Source organism: Leptodactylus fuscus, chromosome 2, assembly GCF_031893055.1.
Source record: "Leptodactylus fuscus isolate aLepFus1 chromosome 2, aLepFus1.hap2, whole genome shotgun sequence".
In the NCBI taxonomy this organism is placed as follows: domain Eukaryota; kingdom Metazoa; phylum Chordata; class Amphibia; order Anura; family Leptodactylidae; genus Leptodactylus; species Leptodactylus fuscus.
In genome coordinates, this window is record NC_134266.1 from 111,615,040 (window position 1) to 111,628,878 (window position 13,839).

A 13,839-nucleotide genomic window follows, 5' to 3' on the forward strand; every position below is an offset into this window, starting at 1 on the left:
AGAAGAATAGGGATGCGTGGGAGGACACCGGAGCAACAGGGTAGGGGAGTATGCTTTTTTTTTTTTTTTTACTGCCCCTAGCTGATTTAAACATTAAACGGGTTTTCCATTTTTGCCTGGACAACCCCTTTAAATAGCCAGGTTTCCTCTGAGGACTTTCTGCTTCCATTATACCTATAGGGCAGTGATGGCGAACCTATGGCACGCGTGCCAGAGAGGGCACGCAGAGCCCTCCATGCTGGCACGCGTGCGGTCGCCCGGATCGCTCACCAACAGGGAATCCGGTACAGGATTCCCCGTTGATGAGCGATCACTGCCTTCAGTTGTATGTGCAAATGCACATACAGCTGAAAGCTGTCAGGGTAGGCCGCGGATCGCGCGACCGCGGCCTACACTGGCTGCAGAGTTTGACCTCTGCCCCGACGCGGGCGCGATGACGTCATCAGCGCCGCCAGTGACAAGAAGGTGGATGCCGGCGGCTCTTCAGGGGTGAGTATGAGAGTGGCTCACTGTGTATATGATGTTGGGGGGAGCGCTTATAATACTTGGTGGGGTGTATGATACTGGGGGGGAGTGTATAATACTGGGGGGGCTTATAATACTGGGTGGGGTGTATAATACTGGGGGGAGTGTATAATACTGGGGGGAGTGTATAATACTGAGGGGGCTTATAATACTGGGGGGAGTGTATAATACTGGGGGGGCTTATAATACTGGGGGGGTGTACTAAAGAGCATATAATACTGGGGGGGGGCCTATTTATAAGCACACAATACTGTGTGTGGATGCCACTGTGGAGCATATAATCCTGTGGGGGGGGGGGGGACACCTACTGCGGAGCATATAACACTGGGGGGCTACTGTGGTACTGTGGAGAATATAATATTGTGTGGTGGGCCCACTGCAGAGCATATAATACTGTCTGGGGTCCCCTCACTATTTATATCACACAGTATCTGTTTTATAGCAGACGTGATATTAGTACAGGATGTAAGAATATTACACGGTAACTATAAAACAGATCCTGTGCGATGTAAATAGTGAAAATTAATTGTTCAAAGTACCAAATGCCGAGACCTTTACATTTCAGTACAACGTTGTTTGTATTATTGAAAGCTCTGTAAAGCCCCACATGACTGTAATTTTTGGTTAGTAACTGTCCGCAATTGTGGATCCGCATAGTATTAAGTCTATATTGTCGTGTTGGCACTCCGCGAAAATTTTGTGGGTTTTGGGTTGCAGTTTGGGCACTCGGTCTCTAAAAGGTTTGCCATCACTGCTATAGGGTATAATGCAACTGAAACGGTTTTAGAAATCGCAGCGTTTACACTGCGGGTATTTCTCTGCAATGTGTGGATGGGATTCACTAGAATCCACTTTGCAGTGATGGGGCCCCAGCCTTTATCAGTTCTAAGTCTTAGTTTCTTTCAAACTTGGTATTTACCGTATAAATGAGTGTCCAAGAGATTTGCAGAATTCTTCAAGGGCCACCGCTTTCTTACCATTCATATCTGATGCAAAACCAGGCAAAAAAATGACTCCAGGGCTTTTGCCTTTTAGTTTCTGATAAGCTAACTTGGGCAAATCTTTACGTGCCAAGTACTGTATAGATGATTTAAGCCTGCAAGCTGAGAAGAAACAACAGAAATACAGAAATTAAAAAAAAGAATGTGAACATGCATAGAATATGGTCTCTGACAATCTCCGTGTAATAGTATTGCAGTGGTCACTCCTACAGCCAATGACTGGACTAAGCTAGAATGTATGGCACGTGACTTCTGAGGCAATGGCCACATGCATAGACACCATGTCATCACTGCAGGGACAATAAATAGAAACTGACCATGGACTGCATAGGAAAGTATAGGTTTCTTTTTAGGTCACCCCTGTAACCTGTTTACATTATATTGACCATACGTAAAAGGCGATTTCCATGCTCAAAAAGTTTTTCCTCATACTGATGATCTATCCTGCACATGGTTCTCTGGCTGATGGAAGCTGCAAGTGGATGGGAAGAGTGTGCAGCGCGGATCCTATTCAAGAAATAGGAGCAGGGCTGTAGTTCCCCAGAAGCACTGCTATGCAATGGAGGGGGCTGCTAGACTGCTCCTAATACTTGAATGGGAGCATCGCTGCACACTCTCCCCACCCACTAGCAGCTTCTATAACATGGAGGCTGCTGCAACAATTGAACTGTGCAGGATCCAGGAGCTGGAACCCAACAGATCACATGTGTATGACCTATCAGTATGGAAAGCGGTTTGGAGGGCACCTACAGCTCCAGGGACCCAAGCACACAGGGAGGTGTTTCACACAGTGCATTGAAGCAGAATCTGTCTGAGAGTGGCTCCTGCTTCACCATTGTATTTAACTCATCTGCGTCCTCCAGGTTGAGTTGATACCGGGACATACCCCCTCTGACCTGGACAGTGGAACAGGACCCGGAATCTGGGACAGTTGGGAGGTACGGCCATAACAGTATGGTGCTATGACGTAGCACCATGTGTTACAATTACAGCGATACCTAATCTATGGTATATATTTTTTATGCATTATTATCCTGAGTCTGATAATGTTTTATTTCTGTTGACAGAGCTGGGTGAGGTCTAATTTTTTGCAGAATGATCTCTGCTTTTTATTAGTAGCCCTTTGGCTTCACATGACTTTTGATTATTTTTTTTATTGCATGTTTTGAGAGGCAAGATTGCAAAAACAATTGTTTCTGGAACATCTGTTGCAAAGTTCACCATGTGGGTGAATATTTTAGTTTTAGTGTACGGGCAGCTACGTCCACTGCTCAAATCAAATACTTTATATGGGAAGAGGCATTTTGGGAGCTTTATTTATTAATAAAACTAACTTTTTTCATCTTTTTGTTGGTGTTTTTATTCTGCCATTGTTACACTGTATATACTAAGCGCTGTATATTAGATATTTGGATTTTATTTTACCATACCATAGATTGCTAATAAAGTGTTTCACTGTGTTAAACATAATGTGTCCAAATATCATGACACAAGTGAGTCTGTCAGCTTCTCTAATGTACTTCTTTGTTTGATCCTTGGAATGTTTGCATTATTCATTATATAGCGGTACGTTTCCTCTGTTGTTTGACTAAGCAGTATAGCAACTAAAAATATCAACTACATCAATCTGGGACACAGTGTAGCCACAGGCACAATAATGGCTGTCACAAATTCATAGAGAGATGCAATACTGCGGTTTCCTTGTGTAATGACAATATTCAGTTTAAAGTTACAAAGCAAAGAGCATGTGATAAACTTTCATGAAGATGAAGACGGTGACCCATGACTTTTGCAACAGCAAATTTTCTGAATACTACAGTTGTGGCCATTATTGACTTTGGCTCAAAAAACATGGGGCCTCAGCCTCTTATAAAGTCACTTGTGACACCAAACTTGACCACTTCTGGACTGGGCCCTTTTCCCTGTTTCAGGATCAGACATATTTTCAGGTATTTTTGTACATGTGGCTTTGAGGGCTACAATTTTTTTTCATTCGGGTTAATCAAATAAATAATTTGTGTCTCTTTTCAGGGGTTTATTTTAATATTTAAATTTTTTTTATTTGGGAAAATGTTTCATGTTTCACTTTTTGAAATGCTTTTCTCTCTCTGTTACAGTAACTGTTATGTAGTGTTGTGTTGCTGGTGGCAGGGCTAGAACCTGTGATATGGTATTTATTTGATATCATGCTCGCCATAAGATCATAATAGACCTTCGAGGGGCTGTCCAGGCAAAATGTTTATATGTTAAATAGGCCGGGGGAGGTAAAAAAAATAAATAAATAAAACAAATCAAACTCAGCTTTTCCAGATTTCTCCCAGTGTGGCCCGGTCCGCCCGGTTCATTGTTATCTTCTAGTGGAAGTCCCCACCACACATAAACAGAGGCCAATCAGCGGCCTCAGCAAAAGGTACATAATATCACTACCTGTGACATCCCAGCGTCTCTTCCTGGGGCCGCTGATTGCCTTCAGTGGTCATGTGATGCTGAGGCAAATCAGAGGCTTTAGCGGAAGGACTCTGGAACGTCAAAACCGGTGTGCAGTTTTACTTTGAGAAGACAGCACAGCAGAAAGACCGGACCGCGCTGGGCGGACTCCAGAGCACCAGGGACAGGTAATTAGTTAAAAAAAAGAAGTTAGAGGACCCACTAGATTTTTTCCTGAAGATTAAAATTACTCCTCTTATTTTGAGGAGAACATTACACCAAGGAGGAGCAGTTTGAAGTATATTAATATGCAGTATAAGTATATTATACAGTCCTATGAAAAAGTTTGGGCACCCCTATTAATCTTCATCATTTTTAGTTCTAAATATTTTGGTGTTTGCAGCAGCCATTTCAGTTTGATATATCTAATAACTGATGGACACAGTAATATTTCAGGATTGAAATGAGGTTTATTGTACTAACAGAAAATGTGCAATATGCATTAAACCAAAATTTGACCGGTGCAAAAGTATGGGCACCTCAACAGAAAAGTGACATTAATATTTAGTAGATCCTCCTTTTGCAAAGATAACAGCCTCTAGTCGCTTCCTGTAGCTTTTAATCAGTTCCTGGATCCTGGATAAAGGTATTTTGGACAAACAATTCAAGTTCAGTTAAGTTAGATGGTCGCCGAGCATGGACAGCCTGCTTCAAATCATCCCACAGATGTTCAATGATATTCAGGTCTGGGGACTGGGATGGCCATTCCAGAACATTGTAATTGTTCCTCTGCATGAATGCCTGAGGATTTGGAGCGGTGTTTTGGATCATTGTCTTGCTGAAATATCCATCCCCGGCGTAACTTCAACTTCGTCACTGATTCTTGAACATTATTCTCAAGAATCTGCTGATACTGAGTGGAATCCATGCGACCCTCAACTTTAACAAGATTCCCGGTGCCGGCATTGGCCACACAGCCCCAAAGCATGATGGAACCTCCACCAAATTTTACAGTGGGTAGCAAGTGTTTTTCTTGGAATGCTGTTTCTTTTTGGACGCCATGCATAACGCCTTTTTGTATGACCAAACAACTCAATCTTTGTTTCCAAAATGAAGCTGGCTTATCCAAATGTGCTTTTGCATACCTCAGGCGACTCTGTTTGTGGCGTGCTTGCAGAAATGGCTTCTTTCTCATCAATCTCCCATACAGCTTCTCCTTGTGCAAAGTGCGCTGTATTGCTGACTGATGCACAGTGACACCATCTGCAGCAAGATGATGCTGCAGCTCTTTGGAGGTGGTCTGTGGATTGTCCTTGACTGTTCTCACCATTCTTCTTCTCTGCCTTTCTGATATTTTTCTTGGCCTGCCACTTCTGGGCTTAACAAGAACTGTCCCTGTGGTCTTCCATTTCCTTACTATGTTCCTCACAGTGGAAACTGACAGGTTAAATCTCTGAGACAACGTTTTGTATCCTTCCCCTGAACAACTATGTTGAACAATCTTTGTTTTCAGATCATTTGAGAGCGGGCTGTCCATGTTCGGCGACCATCTAACTTAACTGAACTTGAATTGTTTTGTAGAAAGAAATGGTCCAAAATACCTTCATCCAGGATCCAGGAACTGATTAAAAGCTACAGGAAGCGACTAGAGGCTGTTATCTTTGCAAAAGGAGGATGTACTAAATATTAATGTCATTTTTCTGTTGAGGTGCCCATACTTTTGCACCGGTCAAATTTTGGTTTAATGCATATTGCGCATTTTCTGTTAGTACAATAAACCTCATTTCAATCCTGAAATATTACTGTGTCCATCAGTTATTAGATATATCAAACTGAAATGGCTGCTGCAAACACCAAAATATTTAGAACTAAAAATGATTAAAATTAATAGGGGTGCCCAAACTTTTTCATAGGACTGTATGTACACACACACACACTGTATATATAGCAAATTTAGGGGGTTTGTTTTTATGATGCTCAATGTGTAGTAATGTGTTCCTCATGACCACAACGAATTTATACAGTTTGTCATATTTTAATACCTTTCGAAAAATCTAAAAATTTGGCCAAAATTATTTTATTTTTCAGATACTCATCCCCTTTTTATGTGTCTGTATATGAATCTGTGTAAGACATTTTTTTTGCAGCCCAAGATGTACCGTATATACTCGAGTATAAGCCGACCCAAATATAAGCCGAGGCCCCTAATTTTACCACAAAAAACTGGGAAACTTATTGACTCAAGTATAAGCCTAGGGAGGAAATGCAGCAGCTACTGGAAAACTTCAAAAATTAAAATGGCTGGAGTTTTTGGATGCAGTAGTTGCTGGGTGCTGGGAAAGGGGAGGGGGTGTTTTGATTGTCTGTCTGCCCCTTCCCTGAGCTTGAGGACTGAGTTTTTTTTCCCCCCCACTTGGAATTCAGTCTGGCTGAATATAGGGTATCTGCTGTACCCCTATTAACCCCTTCCTGATGGAAGAGGAGCACTGCAGATACCCTATATTCAATAGACCGGGCACTTTCAGACACAGGGATACCTAATGTGTATGTGTTTCACAGTAATTTTCTACTTTTATATGTATTCTAGGGAAAGGAGGGATTTAGAACTTTTATTTACTTTATTTTTTTAAAGGGGCTCTATCAGCAAAATCATGCTGATAGAGCCCCCACATATGCGTGAATAACCTTTAACCCCTTCCTGACATGCGCCGTAATAGTACGGCGCGTGTCGGGTCTGTAACTATGGCGACCGCCCAGGAGCCGGGCGGCCGTCATAGCCGCCGGGTGTCTACTGCTTTAAGCAGTAGACAACCGGCTCTAATGCCTCCGATCGGTCCCCGGACCGATCGGAGGCATTAACCCCTCCGGCGCTGCTGTCAAAGGCGCCGGAGGCGCCATCTTCCCGGCGGCGCATGGGCACCGCCATTTTGGCAGGGATCGCCGGCTCCTGGAGCATGCTCCAGGGCCGACCCCCCGTTGCCATGACAGCCGGGAGCCTTGTTAAAGGCTCCCAGCCGGTCTGCAAATTCTCTCTTTTGCAGGCTGGTGTATACAGCCTGCAAAAGAGATGATGATTTTTTGCAATGCATTGCAATGCATTAGCATTGTAATGCATTGCATTAGTGATCAGACCCCCTGGGGTTCAACACCCCTAGGGGGTCTAATAAATGCAAAACAAAAAAAAAAGTAAAAAAAAATATAAAAAAATATAAAAAGTATTAAAAGTTCAAATCACCCCCCTTTCCCTAGAACAAATATAAAAGTAGTTAAAAACTGTGAAACATATACATGTTAGGTATCCCCGCGTCCGAAATCGCCCGCTCTACAAATCTATAAAAATATTTTTCCTGTTCGGTAAACGCCGTAGCAAGAAAAATAGTCAAAAGTGCCAAACCGCCGTTTTTTCACTGTTTTAATTCTGATAAAAATTTGAATAAAAAGTGATCAAAGCAATAACATTTCCCGAAAATGGTAGAACTAAAAAGTACACTCGGCCCCGCAAAAAAAGACGCCCTATGCATCCCCGTACACCTATGTATAAAAAAGTTACGGCCGTCGGAATATGGCGACTTTTAGAAAAAAAATTTTTTAACACCGTTTTGGAATTTTTTTTAGGGGTCAAAATGTAAATAAAACCATATAAATTTGGTATCCCTGGAACCGTACCGAAACACAGAATACAGGGGACATGTCATTTTGGCTGCACAGTGAACGCCGTAAAACCAAAGCCCGTAAGAAAGTCGCAGAAATGCATTTTTTCTTCAAATCCACCCATTCTGAATTTTTTTCCTGCTTCCCAGTACATTATATAGAATAATTAATGGTGGCATCATGAAGAAAAAATTGTCCCGCAAAAATTAAGACCTCATATGACTCTGGGAGCGGAGAAATAAAAAAGTTATGGGGTTTAGAAGGAGGGGAGTCAAAAACGAAAAACGGCGGGAAGGGGTTAAAAAGGCTATTCAGGCACCGCTAAAGTTATATTAAACTACCCCCTAGTTTTAAAATAAAACCCTAAAAAAGAATATGATCTACTTACGGATCGTGCACTGTGGGCGGGCATTCAGGGTGCACCGTCTTGTTCATCCACGCCTCCTCTTCCTCCGATGTCCTCGGGTCCCGTCTTCCTTCGGTGCTCACGAGCTGACATTGATAAAAAAAAAAAAAAAAATGGCCTGGGCACATGCGCAGTAGAAGCCTTATGCTACTGCACATGCGCCCAGGCCATTTTTTTTATATCAATGTCAGTTCGCGAGTGCCGGAGGAGGCCGGGACCCAAGGACATCGGAGGAAGAGGAGGCGTGGATGAAGAAGACGGCGCACCCTGAATGCCCGCCCAGCGTGCACGATGCGTAAGTGGATCACATTCTTTTTTAGGGTATTATTTTAAAACTGGGTGTAGTTTATTATAACATTAGCAATGCCTGAATGGCCTTTTTAAAGGCTATTCACGCATATATGGGGCTCTATCAGCATGATTTTGCTGATAGAGCCCCTTTAAAGCTTTTTTTTTTTTCACTATTTTATGGGAGATTCTATACATTACTATTGCGGCTTGTCATAGACCCCCCCTCCCCCCCCAAAAAAAACAAACAAACAAAGAAAAAAACTGCACAATAAGTGTGCTGAAAAATTCGGCTTATACTCTAGTATATTTTTATTTATACCGTTCTGGAGAATTTTTATGTCTTGATCAATTTTTATTCAATTTTTTTGGGGGAAACAAAACGGCAGTTTGACTACTATGATCTCCTAATAATCCCCTCTCCGTCTATGTCTATTTCCTTTGACTATAATGTAAAAAAACATGAAAGACACGTTCTCCCATTGGGTTTGTTTACTCTTGCAACAGAAGAAAAAAAAAAAAGCTGGACTTATTCTTCCATCAGAAGAAAGCTTCTGTCTTTTTTTCCCACACAATACTATTATAGTGAATGTTGGATATTTGCATGTTTATCACACGTTGTCTGTTCATAGTGACCGTGTGATGTAATTCCAGCCTTGTCACATAGATGTGTATACTACCAGGCTGTAGTTACATTACATGGCTGTTATGAGGTGAATGTGTAAACAGAGAAAGGGTCACGGCACTTACACAGGTACCACAGTTCAGTCAAACAGCTGATCCTGGGGAGCCGGGTATTGGAACCCCAATAATTTTTTTTTACTTTTACTTTTTTGATTTCACCTTTTAATTAGGAAACACCTGGGGCATTATTAATAAGGGGCTCTATTTATGGGTGTGCACAAAGAAGTTATTAATTTAAAGATGCACTTGAGGGTATTTATTATGTGGGGGTTATATTGTATATTTTATAACCGGGGGTAGCAGCAGGATGGGGACTTTGTGTAGGTGAGGACAATGTGGGTCAGGTGCCTAGAAAAGTAAGAAGCCAAAGATGTCTGTGCTGCAAACTTTAGAGGCTGGAAGAATTGGTGATGGCAGTCCAGATGAAAGAGATAGGGAATGTGAATGATTAGTCAGAGACGTCACCTGTAGGTCACTAAATGTTACTGTACTGTATTCACCTAAATTGTCTGCAGAGCGAATATACCAGTGTAGGCTCACTGTATACTGATAGTACTGTATCAGTATACAAAAACATGTCCAATTTGGGGGCCCACTTGGATATGTTCGTCCCGCGTGCTGAACCCCTAGCTACACCTCTGATATATTTTATAGCAACAAATCTTCTGCCTGTGAACAATGCTGGCTATGGGATGGTTAGTGACCCAGATTGTTGGGATTAGCTCTACATGTAGTGTTACAAGGTCACTGACTGACCACTGTCTGTGTACATCTCTAGACCCCGTATAGTCATATAGACAGTTAATAAGAGCAGGGGCTGCTGATCGGTGCGGGCTCCACTAGCACCTGCCAGCTATGTGCAGCACTAGAGCTACTCTCAGCTATGTGTCAGTGCAGGCTGCGCTCCTCCTGGCGGCCGCACTCACCTGGGGGCAGTACGGAGACTCTGGGCTGCAGGATAGCCTCTCCATGCTTGCATAGTCGCAGCAACCAGGTGCGATGTCCGCCCAGTGCTCTACATGCCATAGTTTCTCGTTCCTAGTGCACCGACAGGCCCCCTAAGCGCCGCCCACAGTGACGTACCCGGAAGCCGATGCAACCCCTCTCTGTGGTGGGTCACGGTGTCTGGAGTAACACGTGACATATGGGTGGCGGCATGTACATGTAACGTAGTGAGCTTATATGTCAGTATAGACAGGGACTTCTACACGTTACCTTCCATACGTCAGTGTTTGTGGAACTACAAATCACAGCCGCAGCTACTCCCTACAGTTGATGGAGCATGTTGGGAGTTGTAGTTTCTCCTATAAGAGCTAGATTTCCAACAGTAGCTAATCCTGTATCATTGTTCATCTGTACACATTCTTTTCGGCATACGCTTTACGGTAGAACTTGCCATTATAAGAAGTGCTCACATAGCAGATTTGCTGCAGATACTTGAATAGGGTTGCTTTGCCAGTATGCACATAGGTTTGTGCAAGCTCAATTTTCATGAGTGGGGCAGTCACAGAAATTTTTGCGATATCGCATACATGAGATTGACACTAGTATCACCCAACTGTTAGAGTAAGTTCAAAACCCTCAAAACCCTGACCAAAAAGACGGCTGCCATTGAAATCAATGGGAGCCACTCAGGTCTTTTTTTTTCCAGGAGCCGTTTCTTCCGCTTCTGTTTCATACTTTTTTTTAAAAGTTATTAATTTAAAGATGCACTTGGGGGCATTATTCATTATGTGGGGGTTATATTGTATATTTTATAACACCCCCCCCACACACACACACTTGAAATTGGCTGAATATAGGGTATCTGGAGTGCTCCTATTAACCCCTTCCTGACGGAATAGGAGCAATACAGATACCCTATATTCAGCCTAGCTGTAGTCAGGCTGAATTCCAATTGGGGGGAACCCAGTCTCAGGAAAGGGGCAATTAGACAAACAAAACGCCACCCCTTCCCCAGCACCTACTGCACCCCAAACCCCCATCAATAACAATGTACCACACATTGCATTTACAAAATGCAGAAGCATACCGGTACTTCTGCTATCCGACCAGTAGGTATCCAAAGCAACCACAAGCTCCTCCCTCGCTTGGATGGGATCCTATCATAGTGCAAGGGGCATGGTTTGCTATGGGTTCTAGTGGCCTAGGTTGCACTGTCAGCCACTCTCATTCTGGAGATGGTGGTGAGCGGAGGAGGAGCCAAGCTGAAGGTGAGCAGCAGGACCAGGGGTAAGTAAGGATGATCATCATCTTACTGCGATGTATTCAGTCTGAAGGAGTCCGCATGAGGACCCCCCCAGACGGAATATAATCGCAACTGCACGCTCTGTTCAGTTAAAGCACACGGACCCCATTATAGTCTATGGGATCCGTGTGCTTTAACGGAACAGCGCGTGCAGTTGCAATATTGGGAGTTACGGTAATTTGAACCAGGGGTCTGAAGCGCCATCCCAGTGTTTTGTGGAGGCGGCCACTGGAGTCAGGGAGAGAGGACTTGGCGGCCCTGGAGACAGCAGCGCTGTCTCCAGGGCCACCCCAAGTCATCTCTCCCTGACTCGAGTATAAGCCGAAGTGGACTTTTTCAGCACTCGATATATACGGTATATTAGTTTCTCATTTTGTGTTTCTACACTGGGTAAGTATTGTAGCAATAATGGAGACAAGTAGACTGGCCTGTAGTAAGGTACAAGAAGCACCTAGAATTTTTTCTCGTGCTGCGAAACCCTGATAAGTTCATAAATATACGACATTGTAAATAGAAAGATATTTTATTTGTTCTAAGAAAAAAAAAAAAAATCAGATTTAAAAAAAAAAACAAAAACCTTCCAATCTTACAAATGACTAACCTACTAGGAGTAAGCACGGTGTGTCTCCAGGCTTAGGGCGTATGCAGCTAACTAAGTCCTATTTAGGAAACACAGAGCATATTTTCTGAACTGTAGTAAGTCATGATGCAGTGAGCTCCCAAAACAACTGGATCTCTACAGTACTAAATAAACATAAAGCTGTTACTTCGATACAGTTCTACTCTGGGTGTTTGAAATATCACTGTATAATAACTATTATGCAGTGAGCCCCATTCACACAACAGTGTTGATTGTGGGAAATAAGGCCCACACATAGACTAAGTTTCCTGGACTGGACTCGGCTGTGCCAATGCAACCTTAGGGAGCCTTCACACAGAGTTTACGCTCCGCTCATTCTTAACATAAACTCGTTCAGAATGAGTGGCAATAAAACAGATCCCATTGATTTCTATGGGTGTTGCCATACGCACACTACCCATTGAAATCAATGGGAGGCTTTTTTACCTATTGCTTTCAATGCGATATGTGCATATCACATTGAAAGCAATAGGTTAAAAAAAAAAAAAAGCCTCCCATTGATTTCAATGGGTAGAGCGTGTATGCCAGTACCCATAGAAATGGGATCTGTTGAATGAGCGGAGCATAAACTCCGTGTGAAGGCTCCCTTAGGCTGCTTTCACACATCAGTGTTTGGTCAGTGATTGTGAGCCAAAATTAGGAAACTACACAGAAATCAGGTATAATAGAAATACTTGTACCTGTTCTGTGTTTATAACCCATTCCTAGTTTTGGCACACAATTAGGATGCATTCACACCGAGTAAACGCTAGCTTATTCTGAACGTAAAACACGTTCAGAATAAGCAGCGTCTAAAGCAGCTCCATTCATCTCTATGGGAGCCGGCATATGAGCGCTCCCCATAGAAATGAATGGGCTGCTTTTTTCACTCCGAGCAGTCCCATTGAAGTGAATGGGGAGTGCCGGCGTATACGGCAAGCTCTGCTCATGCCGGAGCGTACATGCCGGCACTCCCCATTCACTTCAATGGGACTGCTCGGAGTGAAAGAAGCAGCCCATTCATTTCTATGGGGAGCGCTCGTATCCCCGCTCCCATAGAAATGAATGGAGCTGCTTTAGACGCCGCTTATTCTGAACGTGTTTTACGTTCAGAATAAGCTAGCGTTTACTCAGTGTGAATGCACCCTTACTGACTAAACACTGACTGTGTGAAAGCAGCCTTAGGGTCCCCTTTTTTTCCACTAGCAGAAAATTCCACTAGTGGAAAAAAAAAAAAAACCTAGCAGAACCCATTGAGATCAATGGGAGGATTTATTTTCAGCGTGAAAAATTCAACACCATTTTCCTCTGTGTGAATAGACCCTGAGGCTAAGGCTCCACTCAAGGAAAATTAGCTGTTTTGGTTGTAGAGTTTGCTGGGTTTTTTTTGTTTTTTTGAGCCAAAGTCAGGAGTAGTTTGAACAGAAGGGGGAAGTATAAGAACTTCATTTATATTTCCTATTTCTTTTATAGCCTACTTGTGGCTTTGAGTCACAAAACTGTAACAATAGTTGTAACAAAAAAAAGCTGCTTTTCCACAACATGGGACCAGCTGCAGATGACTGTGGCCGTGTTCAGTATGCAACCCATGTATTTCACGGATAGCACACTGACCCATTCATTTCTATGGGTCCATACACAATTGTGAATTACACAGTCCCGTGTGCGGGTCGACAGTCCAGGCTGCAAAATACAGAACAGGTCCTATTCCTGTGCTATTGCAGCCTTTGCTTCCGTGGCATCTATTCATTTAATGAAAGGGGCCGCAGAAGCAAGGCCCGTGCACAGGCGACATCCCCGTGTGCCACTCACTTTTTTAATTCATGGCCAGCTATATAAAAATAAATAAATCATATTTTCAAGCTGTTGTGGTGGAGTCTGCATTGTTGAGTTGTAAGATAATCAACAATCCATTTCAGTGTTTGTGTTTTACGAAGATGGAGCTGAAAGTAAATGACTAATGTTTAATGACCATATTTCCTTCAGAATC

The 13,839-nt window shown here is 43.0% G+C and overlaps 1 protein-coding gene across 2 annotated transcripts in view; it reads right to left on the minus strand.

The window, feature by feature from the left end:
- Positions 1–13,839, minus strand: part of ABHD10 (abhydrolase domain containing 10, depalmitoylase) — a 41,037-nt gene that overhangs the window by 11,171 nt on the left and 16,027 nt on the right. The window contains exons 1-2 of one of the 2 annotated variants that reach the window (XM_075264398.1): positions 9,909–10,039; positions 1,445–1,628 (exon numbers count right to left, since the gene is read on the minus strand). In XM_075264398.1, coding sequence (XP_075120499.1) covers positions 1,445–1,628; positions 9,909–10,008 — 284 coding nt within the window. In that variant the 5' untranslated portion in view covers positions 10,009–10,039. Of the gene's footprint in view, positions 1–1,444; positions 1,629–9,908; positions 10,040–13,839 lie in introns of those variants that run through there. The other variant, XM_075264397.1, reaches the window with a different exon arrangement.